The sequence below is a fragment of the Mandrillus leucophaeus genome, unplaced genomic scaffold (genome assembly GCF_000951045.1).
Source record: "Mandrillus leucophaeus isolate KB7577 unplaced genomic scaffold, Mleu.le_1.0 Scaffold4, whole genome shotgun sequence".
Lineage (NCBI taxonomy): Eukaryota > Metazoa > Chordata > Mammalia > Primates > Cercopithecidae > Mandrillus > Mandrillus leucophaeus.
This window is the reverse complement of record NW_012104253.1, coordinates 4,684,794-4,696,972: the sequence shown is the minus strand read 5'-3', so window position 1 is coordinate 4,696,972 and position 12,179 is coordinate 4,684,794. Positions and strand designations below refer to the sequence as shown.

Genomic DNA, 12,179 nt, shown 5'->3' with positions numbered 1-12,179 from the left:
CTGCAGCCTCCCTGGGAGGGGGGAGGGGTGCCTCGCTGGCCGGTGTCCAATCTGCCCCCACCCCACCGGTTTAAAAGCCACATTCTTTGTTTTCTGATCCTGAAGCCTTTGTGGCCTCATTTCGAGAACAAGGTGCTGGCGGCTGGGAACCAGTTGGCTGGTCTCTGCCGGGGAGACCCCTGGAGCTGTGCAGCCCTCTCTGGGCTCAGGTTTCCTGCCCAGACATATGGACCCCCACATGCACCCGCTCAAGGCTACCAGCCTCTCCTACATGGGCAGGCCTGGCACCCACAGCCGCAGGACATCCTCCAAGAGCCTGGCCTGGGGCTGCGGAGGCTCCCACAGCTCCCACAGATGCTGAGTGCACGAGGGCTGCAGGTCCCACATCCTATAGCCCAGCCACCTGCAAAGGCTGCCCTGCACCTCTGCAAAGGCTGCCCTGCACCTCAGAGGAAGGGCGGGATTTCAGTCTGTGCAGGGGGCAGGATGGGGGGGTCACATGAGGGCCTGCAATGTGCCTTCTGCATGGCAAGTTGTCCTGGGGCCACAGCTCCAGGGCCAGGGTGGTAAAGCGCTGCAGCTGGTGGAGAGGTGGCAGGAAGCCCTGACTCCATGCTCAGGTGTCAGGTTCTTTTATTTTCTGAAATGGAGTCTCACTCTGTCACCCAGGTTGGAGTGCAATGGCATGACCTCGGCTCACGGCAACCTCCACCTCCTGAGTTCAAGAGATTCTCCTGCCTCAGCCTCCTAAGCAGCTAGGATGATAGCTGGGATTACAGGCATGCACCACCACGCCCAGCTAATTTTGTATTTTTAGTAGAGATGGGGTTTCACCATGTTGGCCAGGCTGGTCTCGAACTCCTGACCTCAGGTGATCAGTTCGCCTCAGCCTCCCAAAGTGCTGGGATGACAGGCGTGAGCCACCGCGCCCAGCCAGGTTTCTTTCCGTGGACAAGTACGAGTCGCACAGCCCAGGGAAGAATCCTTTAGATCTGCGCTGCCCAGCAGAATTCCCGCAATGGTGGCATTTTCCTCATCTTGCTGTCAGCACAGTACTAGCCCGTGTGAAGGCAGGGGGTCGGTGTGGCTGCATGTCACTTAATAGTAACGAAGGTGAATTGAAGCAGCTACATGTGGCTAGTGGACACCACTCGGGGTTAGAGCCAAGAAACCTTGCCTGTGATGGGTTGTGGGTTAGGCAGGGGAGCAGGAGTGCAGGGGAGAGAGGAAGGAACCCAAACCCAGAAGACACAAGGTGAATAGCACAGTGACCAGTAGCAATCTGGACACCTGAGCTGCAAGACCAGGAGCAAGTGGTAGGGAGAGACTGCTCAGCCGGCCCAGGGCGATGTTTTCCCCCAGGCAGGAGGGGCTGGAGAGAGTGCTAGAAGTTGCTCAGGGAGGTCCTAGGTGACCAGCACACCACCCCATTCTAGAAAACAAGCCCAGGGGGACATCAAATGCCATCAGGAAGTTTAGATTTTTGAGAAGAGGCTGCTGGTCAGAACCAGAGCCACCATTCCCAGGGTTTGGGATTGCCCAGAGCCAAGGAAGGAGAAGGAAGGAGGTGGCCTCAGCCTCTAGGGTTTATCCCCCGGTGAAGGGAGGAAGGCCAAGGGGCCCAGCGGTAGACAGGAGGGGCTCTGTGTTGCTTTGGACCAGGAAACGTGAGCCTGTTTGTGGGGAAGGAGCCAGAGGACAGACCGAAAAGGAACAAGAGAAAGGAGACAATGGCGGAAGCGGAGGGAGGTCCCCCAGGAGGGGCTGGGCAAAGGCGAGGGGGAGAAGAGGGGAACCTTCCCCTGCCAGCCAGGACAGAAGGTGCTGAAAGAGGGAGAAACTCACTTCTTAATTTTCTGGAGAAAGGGTGGGTGGGTTGGGAGAGTGTCCCATTGTCCCACTGGGCCGCTGAGGGATATTAAGCAGCCGGGAAACAGAGCCCTGCTGCGGGCAATGTGGCCGGAACCTGCCACAAAGGGCCACTCCCAGAGCGGGCTCATTAGGGACCCGGGCCGGTGCCGTGCACCGTGACAGGCGGGAGCATTCAGGGCCCCACACAATCAGGCCCTTGTGCCAGTGGGGGGAGCACCACGCTCAAGGGAGCCTCTGCTTCCTCGACAAGGCCTCCTTCTTGCCTTACAACCTGGGAGCCAACGGAAAGACAGATTTGGGAAGACAAAGAGATGCTTCCCCTGACAGTGGATGGTCTATTTTTGGAAATGGGTCGACTCTTCTCCATAGCTGCCGTTTCAGTGCCACCGGCCCTGCCTGCCTCTGTCCCCTTCAAAACAGCCTGGAAAGGCCTCTACCTCACCTGCCCAGCCCGTGAAAAGCGGGTGGCGAAGGCAGCAGCCTCCATGGGGATGCCTGGCAGCTGATTCGAGCTCCTGGGGCAGGGAGGTAGGGGTGCAAGTCAGGGTGCATCCAGGGCCCAAAACGGCATTCCACGGCCTCGCCAAAGCAATCTCCCCAGCGTCCGTGCAGCACAGGTCAGCGAGGGAGCAACACAGGCAGGGCCGTTTACCCCTCACTGCTAACATGAACTGACACCGGCCTCCCAACCCTGGCCGGCCAGGCTCTGTGGTGCCCAGTGTGGGCGCCACCTTGTCCCTAGCTGGCCTGCTGGCAGGGCCCATGACTGTTCTCTGGGATCCTGGCTCTGGCCACCCAGCAGAACTCCAGAGCCTTCACAGCCTCCCATGACACCAGGACCAACTGTGCCCATCTCTGGGGCTGGGCACAAGCACTGGTATTTTTTAAAGTTTTCTAAGTGATAGCTAATGTATAGCCACAGTTAGGAACCACTGGTAAAAGCCAAAAGGTATATATTTTAGTAATTATTCAGGGGAAATGGGGAAGGTGGGGTTGTGCAAATCACCACCCTCTTGGGGAGGTTTGACTTTGCTGGCAGGGCGGGGCAGGGGACGGGGGCAGGGAGTAACTTATTTAACTCGGTGCCAAGTGTACAAATGAGAAAAGAAAGACAGGTGGGCAAAGTGGGTCAAGCACTATCTGGCACCTGGTCAGTCCTTCCAGGACTGTTCACTCCTCCCTCCAACACTGACTGTGCATTGCAACAACATTCTGGACTGGGAGAGAGACAGGACAGTAGACGGAGGAACCTGGAGTCCAGGAACACGCAGGCTTGTCCCCAGCAAACCTGCACCAGGAATCGAAGCTCGGCGTTCTCCTCTTGCGCTAAACCCGTTACTGAGCCCATCAGATAGGGGAAGCAGGTACTTCCACTGGGGCCCTGCAGGAGGGGAGGCTGGCCTGGGCCAGGGTCTCAGCCTCAAACAGCGTTTAGACAGGTCACCATCTCTAGCTCCCACAGTGGTACCCATGTGGTCACAGGCAGCCTCACCATCCCCACCTGCCCAAAGGTAAGGACCAACCACCAGGCAAGAGATAAAACCCAGGCTGTAGGGTATAGGAAGAGAATCCCCAGGAATATAAAAGAGCTGGCTCACAGGACCACAGAGTGACTGACAGGAGGCAGGATGGTCAGAGAAGGCCACCCCTTCCTTGTGGCTCTGAGTCAATGGGCCAGAGGAGATGAGGGTCCCTGGGACTCTCAGCTCAGCCCATCCAAGCTTCCCATTTTACAGATAGGAAAATGAGAGCCCAGGGAGAGGAAGGGACTTACACATGGTTGGGTCTCAAGTGGGCTGAAGCCACTGGTTCAGTCTGGATTGTCCAATCCACAGAACAATGGTAATCTCCCAAGACCCCCAGGCACGGGGCATGTCAGCTGACAAGGCCACTCAGGCCCAGCAGGTGATGTGTCTGCATATTTATCAGGTGGGGAGCAGGAGAAAGATGGGGACAGGCTATAAAGTTTCCAGTTTCTAACAGGACTCCTAACAGGTAACTCTGGGTCCCCTTGGAAAGTCCATCAGAAAACATTAGAACTGGAACTGCCCACACCCCGAAGGAAAGCCCAACCCAGTGACTTCAGGGGCAGTGGAAGAGGCTTCAGAGACCCCACCTGTCCTGGCCCTGCTCACTGCCTAACCCTTGTCCTGGGTCCCCACTCATCCATCACCCCAGCTGAACCCAAGGTGCAGGCGAATGCCCACCACATGCCTTTGCTCGGTTCTTTTTGTTTTGGTTTCGTTTGGTTTTGGTTTTGGTTTGTTTTGTTTTGAGATGAGTCTTGCTCTGTGGCCCAGGCTGGAGTGCAGTGGTGTGATAGCTCACTGCAACCTCTGCCTCCCGGGTTCACGAGATTCTCCTGCCTCAGTCTACTGAGTAGCTGGCATTACAGGCACGTGCCACCACACCCAGTTAATTTTTGTATTTTTAGTAGAGATGGGGTTTCACTATGTTGGCCAAGCTGGTCTTGGACTCCTGACCTCAGGTGATCTGCCCAGCTCGGCAGTTCTTTCTGTGAAGCCTGGTCTCTCTTCTCACCTGCTCTCTTCTGCTTTTACTAAGTCCATCTTCGAGGCCCATCTCAGTTCCCAATTCAGCCACCTCTCCTCTGAGCTCCCAGCACACCTGAAGAAGTTAAGAAACCAACTTGGGCACTTCCTTGAGGCAAAGTGGCATGATGAATAATCACACCCACAGGGCAGGGGAACTGGGACGTACCAGCTGGCACAGGCTCTGGGGTCAGCAGGACGGGAGCCCCTGGCCTGGCCTGGCCCCACCCTGCCCCTGCTGTGACTTGCCTCACCACCCTGGGCCTGTTCTTTAGCTGAAACGGGGACCCCAGTGGGGACCAGCAACTGTTGTGGGAGGCGAGTGAGAGAAAACCCAGTTGCTCTCAGCACAGTGCCAGGCACATGTTTGTTCCATCCAAAAGACTTTCAGAACCTGCCACTCTGTGCTAAGAGTGGGAGTCAAGAGGACCAGAATCCCAGGCTCATAAACTCCCAGATGAACAGAGAGCAACGACAGAGGGCCCCAGGTGGGCAGGGAGGGTTCCAGCATCCATGTGGCTGGCCCTGGGGTGGGCCCCTGTCTTTTCAAGTCTCTTAATGCCTTAGGACTTCATGAAGTTTGCTCAGGGGTTTCCGGCTCTCCCAGGCCTGGCATTTGCTCCACTCTCAGATATCATCAGCCGCAGAAACACAGTCTACTCAAGAGCTTTTCCAGGGGCAGAGAGGGGAAGAACTGCCAGCAAATGTGCACATGGGTTCTAAGACACGCCCCACATTACAACCGGGAAGGGAAAATGCCCAGCTCTGAATTGAGGAAATGGCAGAATGTCTGTGCCGTTGAGGAATCAGGAAGAAAGAAAGGGACTCAGACCCTCACCTCCTCCCGGGACCATCCACTGTAGTTAAGCATGCTCCACGCCTCTGTTTGAACAGCACACATAAGGCAAACCCAAGGCACTCAATACAGTCCTGATCTTTCTGCTCGGCCCCCCCGAGAGCTGGAGGTCAGCGGTGAGCTACTGAAGAGCAGACACCCATCCCCCAGTGACCCGGCTCCAGGCCTGTCCAGAACCCTCTGCCTGTGTAGACAGGGGATGCATGAGTGACCAATCCTGGGCGCTTGCTTAGGGGAGGGGGACCATTCCTGACATTTTATGGTCAAAGAAGCATCAAGACCCTTCAGCAGACAAGTTGGTTCCTCTATCCCCAAACCTTTGGGGATGCTACTAGGGTCTCTTGTTGTTATGTAGCAGGAAGATGAGAATTCTGAACCCCAGAGCGGTCCCTGCCTGGATCCCAGACACTGATCCTACGTCTAGGGTGCTAGACGTAAGGGTGGGAGTAGCGGGAGGCAGCCTCAGCTCTGGGGATGGAGGGCACAGTAGCCACCTGGGAGTGGCAGCATCTCCCACAGGCGCTGCCCTGCCTAAGCCCTGCCTAAGAGCTCAGGACGCCTGCCCTAGAGATCAGAGGTCATGAGAAGGCTGACAGCAGCTGAGAGCAGGACTTTGGAGCAGGCTCACCAGGTCTGGAAACTACAGAAGGTTCTGTCCTGTGGCCTCTCTCCTGACCAGGACCTCCTCCCAACGGAAGCCCTCAGCTTCCACTCCCTGCTCCCCTAGCCCAGCCCACACCACAGTGGTCACCAGAGTGATGCTCCAGAACCACCACCCCACAAGCCAGACTCAGACTCCAAGAATCACTACTCAGGAGGCACTCAGACCTCAGAGGCAGTAAATGCTCAGTGAAGTTCGCAGACGCTTCCCTGCCTCCTGAAGAGCAAATTACCACCTGTGAGGTCCAGTCCCACTTGTCGCCCGGCTCTTGACAACCAGACCTGCCCTCCCACCTCCGACAGTTCGCAACCAGATTCCCAGAGCCGTCTGGGGTGTCCACAAGCCCCATCCTCAGTGGATTCAGGAATGCCCCTTCTCACTGTCCACGCAACCTCCCCTGACGCAGCGCTCCCCAGACCCAGAGGCAACACAGCCCACCTGGGCCACTCTTGTTTGTGGGCACTAAAGTCTGAAAAGCTGGGACTTTGGGGTCTGCCCTGTGGGGGTGCACACAGCACTAACCCCGCTAAGGGTTATCTCCCCACATACATCCTGGGTCCACCTTACAGGCCCCAGGTTCTCAATGCCATGCTCCAGACCCCACTTCCAGACCTTGGCCATTCTTATTCCTGCCTGGAATGCTGGCTCCCTCCATTCAACTAGATGAGGACTCAGCTGGCTCTGACCCTAGACTGGGCATGAGCGTGTATCAGGGGATCTCCCACTCCCACCCAGGGGAGGCGAATCCGCGGAGGCCAGGAAATAATGAAAGGACATGGAACCCATCCTTCAAGGCCCAGTTCTAGGATCGAGACATTATTAGCCTCAGGATACAGATGAAGAAACTGAGGTTTAGAGGCTCAGTAAGCTGCCACGGTCATAAAGCAGGTAGCAAGGCCAAAATTCACCCAGGGATCTCTGACCCCGGAGCCAGAGCACTGCCCAGAGGGCTACACTGCCCCTCAGCATGCCTGGTGTCGAATGTTGCAGTGGGAGAAGGGGCCTTCGCACATTAGGAGCCGCTACCCCCCAGAGGCTACACATATCACTCATTACACCTTCCTCCCTCGACCCAAAGCTTGGTAACATTTTCCCACTTGGCAGAAGAGAAAACAGAGGCTCGTGGAGGCTCAGGAACTTGCCTAACAGACTTGCAATTCTCTGCGCAAATGAAGGCAACAAGCATGGATTGGAAAATCCCCACGGGCGGAAAACAGATTAGGAGCAAACCACTGATTTCCTTGTGTATCATGTGCTGGTCCTGGGAACTCACAGGCCAGGCCTGAGCAAGAGTTCTGGTGGGGCGACTGCTGCGGTGGTAAGCCAGCCTCGTGCAGAGAAGTGAGGGAAAGAGAAACCAAGAGGTGGGAAGGCACAGCCATCGCAGGGAAGGTGGCCCACCCTGCACCGCCTTCACCCCACTCCTCCATGCCAAGACACAGGGAGACAGGAATGAGGCCCAGGGCCTGGCATCCTAGGAGGAGGTGCACTGTCTCTGTGGCAGAGGTCACCGCTCCCCTGGAAGTCCCTGGGCAGCAGGCACAGGGCCATGGGCTCAGAACTCTGACACAGGAAACCGAAGACGCATCCCAGGCCCCCCAACCAGCCCCACAGGACCTAGAGCAAGTCACCGCACCACTACTCCTAGTAGCCCTGGTTTCCCCATCTAAGATATGGAGGTGCTGAGGTCTCCCTCCTGGGACCATTTGGAAGCTCTGAACAGAATGGAATTGGGACTGGGATGCTGTCTGTGGCAAACTGTGAAGCGCCGGGCACAGCTTACCCACCCCTGGGTCACCTGCCTGGGAGCCTCTCAAGGCCAGCCCTCCTTTCTGAGACACAGCATCCCAAAGCCATTGATGGATCCCTTGGGACAGGCTGGGGAAGGAGGAGGGGGAAAGGCTTATCTAACCCACCCCATTGTCTTCACTGACCTTTGCTCCCCAGCCTAGCTGGGTTTAGGAAAAGCAGCCTTATTAGCCGAGCTGCTGCACAGAAAAGACCTATTCAGAGTTAGCGTGCTCTTTTTTTTAAAGGCCTAGACCACCCTGTTCCATCCTCCCACTTAAACCAACAAAAACACAAGCAGGAGAACAAACCTGTCTCATTTTGAGAAGCTCAAAATTTTAATCCAAACTTTAAAAGGTAAATGGGGCTCATCCACAGGCTTGCTAGAATCCTGGTTCCTCTGGGTTGGCTAAAGGGGAGTGGACCGTGGAGGAGGAGGTTATCAGGGGAGGGGAGGAAATGCCTGGGAATGGGCAGGAGGGGGGCGTGGTGCCTGTGGTGGGGCACAGGAGATAGGCGGAGGGGCAGGTGGGAAAAGAACTGAAAATTCTTGTGTTTGAAAATTCTATCAGTTCATGAAGGAGAACCTGACTTTCTGGTGTTGGGGTTTACCTGCCTCAGTGTGCCACACTGGACTACAGCAAAGCGCACCCCAGTCCCAAGTCCAGTCAGCCCAGACCAGACGTCTACCAAAGGCAGCCAAGGCCAGGTGCAGTGGCTCATGTCTGTAATCCCAACACTCTGGGAGGCCAAGGCAGGAGAACTGCTTGAGCCCAGGTGTTCGAGACCGGCCTGGGCAACATAGTGAGTTCCCATCTCTACAAAAATTCAACAATTATCTGGGCATGGTAGCACATGCCTGTCATCCCCGCAGCTTCAAGAGGCCAAGGCAAGAGGATTACTTGAGCCCAGGAGGTTGGGGTTGCAGCGAGCCATGGTAGTGCTATTGCACTGTAGCCTGGGTGACCAGTGAGACCCTGTCTCAAAATAAATAAATGCATAAATACATAAATAAACAAACAAACAAATAAAGCAGCCAAGGAGAAAAGCCTATTTGCATGTACATACACAATACACAGGCCCGCCAGGCCAGCCTCAGCCAGGGCTGCCTTGCATACAGATGGGCCACCTCCCACCTCAGCCACTAGAGTCCTCCTAGGGTACCCAGCAGGGCTGCAACTGCCACCAGCTCCCCAGAAAGGAGAGCAGGGTCACTGTCCTCACTAGCTCATCAGCAAGCGTGGCCACACAAGAGGCTCAGACACAAACATTCAGGTGAGCTGTCTAAGCAGCAAGCACTTTTGAAGAGGAAAATGAGGTGTGCTGGGAGAGCCCCAAGGACTCTAACAACAGGAGAAACCTACTGTGTGTAGATCCTGACCTCATTCAACCTTGTGTGGATAATGGGGTACTCTGGGTTCTGTCCACCTTACAGAAGAGGACCACAGAGAGGCTTGGCCAGTTAATAACTTGCCCAATATACATGGAGGAGCTGAGATTCAAACTCAAGACACCCTGAGCCTCTGGGTAATGGGGTTATCAGCCATCTGCTCAGGGGTCATTGATAAGGAAGTGACACTTCCCAGCACGGGAGAAAGAGGGCAAACCTGGGTCAGGAATCAAGAATAGGGAGTCACCAGTGTCCCCTGATTAATAGTAACAGCAAACATGACAACAGGCCAAGGGCACAACAGATTCAGACCCACGGCCTGAACAGGAGATGATCATGGCAGCAAACCCACCCAGGACAGGTACTTCCAATGTCAGCCACCTTCCCAGACAAGGCTAGGAACCCCTCTAAGCCTCCACTTGCTTGTCTGTAAAATGGGGATAATACTGCTTCCCCAAGGTTCTTTTGAGGAGAAGCAAAGACCAAGCACATGAGGCGCACGCCTGGTGTCTGACCCCACTTTTGACACCACCCAGAGAGAGATTCATCATCTCCCTCAGCTCAGGCCCAACCTTTGTTCAATTTAAAGCTACAAGTCCCAGAACAGAAAAACCCAGTTTCACCAGGAGAGGTGGCTCACACCTCTAATCACAGCTACTTGGGAGGCTGAGCTGGGAGGATCACTTAAGCCTGGGAGGTTGAGGCTGTAGCAAGCCATGAGTGTTCCACTGCACTCCAGCCTGGGTGACAGAGTGACACCCTGTCTTGAAAAAAGGGTGGGGGGGGGGAGGGAAGGAAGAAAAACTCAGTTTCTAAGAGAAGGGCCTTTCCTGGTTTCCAAGCATTCCGTTTATATTAGTGGGACAACACCCCAAGGCCACATGTGTCTTTAAGAGACAAAACTTAATAATAATAATTCCAACTGTAACTGAAATTTGTAATAATAATGCTGAATTTTCATTTCACCCCAGAGCAAAGGTTTGCTGCCACAACATTTGCAGCAGTCCTGTGCTAAGTGGACTTGGGGGAGGATGGGTTCTGTGGGAAACCCTATACTTCAACCCCCCACTGGTCCCCAGTGGGGTGGAAAACTCGGTCTAGCCTAGTCCTCCACTCCTGTATTATTCACTCTCGCAGCTGACACGCTGAGCCAGACTGGGGCCTCATCTCTTTGCCCAAAACATGACAGAGACTTTCCTGCAAGTATGCGCTAAACACTCCAGCCCTCCAGTGTCCTGCAGAGAGGCACTCTCGCCAAGTGTCATTGATGACGCAGCTGAAAACCAGAAACATTTCATTTTCCAGCCACGAGACTGCAGCAGTCTGCTCCTTTGTACTGCCCTTGGGGAAACCGAGGCCCAGACAACTGACCCTTCAAAAGCCCCCCAGGACCGCGAAGTCAAAGGGGTTGAGGTACTCTAAACAGCCCCAAAATGAATTAAATCACCTAACTTTGCACTACTCTCACTGCCCTCAAGCAGCCTGTGGTGGGAGGTGGGGGTGGATACAGTGTTACAAAGAGAAACCTGAGTTGTAGCCATAGATTGCTAATCAGTAACAAAATATCCCTCTAAACCCAGTCAGTCCTACCTTGAACCCACAGGCTCAGGATGGTAAATAAAGGAAAAATATGCTGCACTGCCCCCGCCCCACCTCCATGGATATGTCTCCCACCCCAGCCCCCACCCCATCACGCCTGCAGAGGCCACTTGGCCACCAAACCAAGGAGAAAACGTCCCTCCCCACCTCAGGCTGAGGGGTCCTGGGGAGGGCAGTTATTTCAGGCCTAGACACACTTTCTCTGAATTAGGAAAGGCTTTAAAGGCAACCAGAAAGGGCTGTTCATTCTCCACCTTCAGGCAAAAAGTTCAGGCAGTTGTAACTACCGGCAGAACTGGAAGCCAAGCAACCAAAAAACGTGTAAGAACAGGGAGGCCCTGGATCCACCGGCAGGGACGAGAAAGCCGGCAGGGAGCAGAAGGGCTGAGCAGGAGGCTGGGAGAGGGAGCAGGCTGCAGGCTCCCACAGCCCCAAGCTGGGGCCACCCTCTGCACTGGGCGCAGCAGTAATATGGGCGTGGAAGACAGGCGCTGACAGAGGCCAAAGGTCCACCCACCCACACCCTGGTCACGGATGACCATGGCACTTCCTATAAGGCGACCAACAGTTTATAAATCCCTTCAGACAGTTTATCTCCACCTCAAATCCACGAGGCAGAGGTCATCATCTCCATTTTACAGACAAAGAAACGGAGATAGACAGAGGAGAAAAACTAGAATCCGTTCTAAATACATCTCCCTCGGGAAAGTCTTAGAGTCTCGGCTGAGAAAGGTCCCGGGACTAGAAGGGCGGAATTTATGGCAAACCAGAAAGGCTCTGAGCCCCAGGCCTCTTCCCAGCTGCCCCTGGGTGTCAAGCAGCTGCCTGTGCACCCTTCCAATCCCCGCACCCTACTGCAGAACTCCAGCCACTGCACACACGTGGACACTGCTTGGCTTGGAGGACACCTGTTGCTGCAAGAGGGGAAATTCACCTGCGCTCAAAGAGGCCTTGTATCCTTTTCTGTTCAGAACTTCCCGCTACTAGGCAAGGATTTCCAAGACTGGGATGAGGCGCCCACCGCCAGCCCAGCAGTGACAGACGCCAATTTTGGCAACTACACCCACTAGAAACTTTCCTGGGACCGGACTGGCAGCAGGTTCTGAGCTGAACAGAGAGACGCTCCACCACTGGACCGGCCCACAACCGCCCAAAGCCCTACTTTGGGTGGGTGCGGGATCCCCTGGTGCGGGATCCCCTGGTCCAGGATCCATGACAGCTGGAGGAGGAGTCTGGAGTGGCGGCCGCACGCGTGGGACCGCCAGGGACCACCTCCTCTCGCCGCAGCCTGGGGAAGGGACTGCAGCCAGGGAGACCCGCGCTGCGCGGCCCGTGTAGTCCTTACCGTGCAGACCGTTGGGGATGCTGCGGTGGTGCGGCGGCGCCGACAGGTCGTCCAGGGACCGACGTGTTGCTCCTGCCTTGCCTTCGGGGGCCTTGTGCGGCCCAGGGGGCAGCAGC

The 12,179-nt window shown here is 55.6% G+C and overlaps 1 protein-coding gene across 1 annotated transcript in view; it reads right to left on the bottom strand.

Moving 5' to 3' along the window:
- Positions 1 to 12,178, bottom strand: part of CCDC85C (coiled-coil domain containing 85C) — a gene marked incomplete at its 5' end in the record, with an annotated part of 90,477 nt that extends 78,299 nt beyond the window's left edge. Inside the window, one exon of the mRNA XM_011991802.1 lies at positions 12,064 to 12,178. Coding sequence (XP_011847192.1) covers positions 12,064 to 12,178 — 115 coding nt within the window. The remainder of the gene's footprint in view (positions 1 to 12,063) is intronic.
- Position 12,179: the final 1 nt, after the last annotated feature.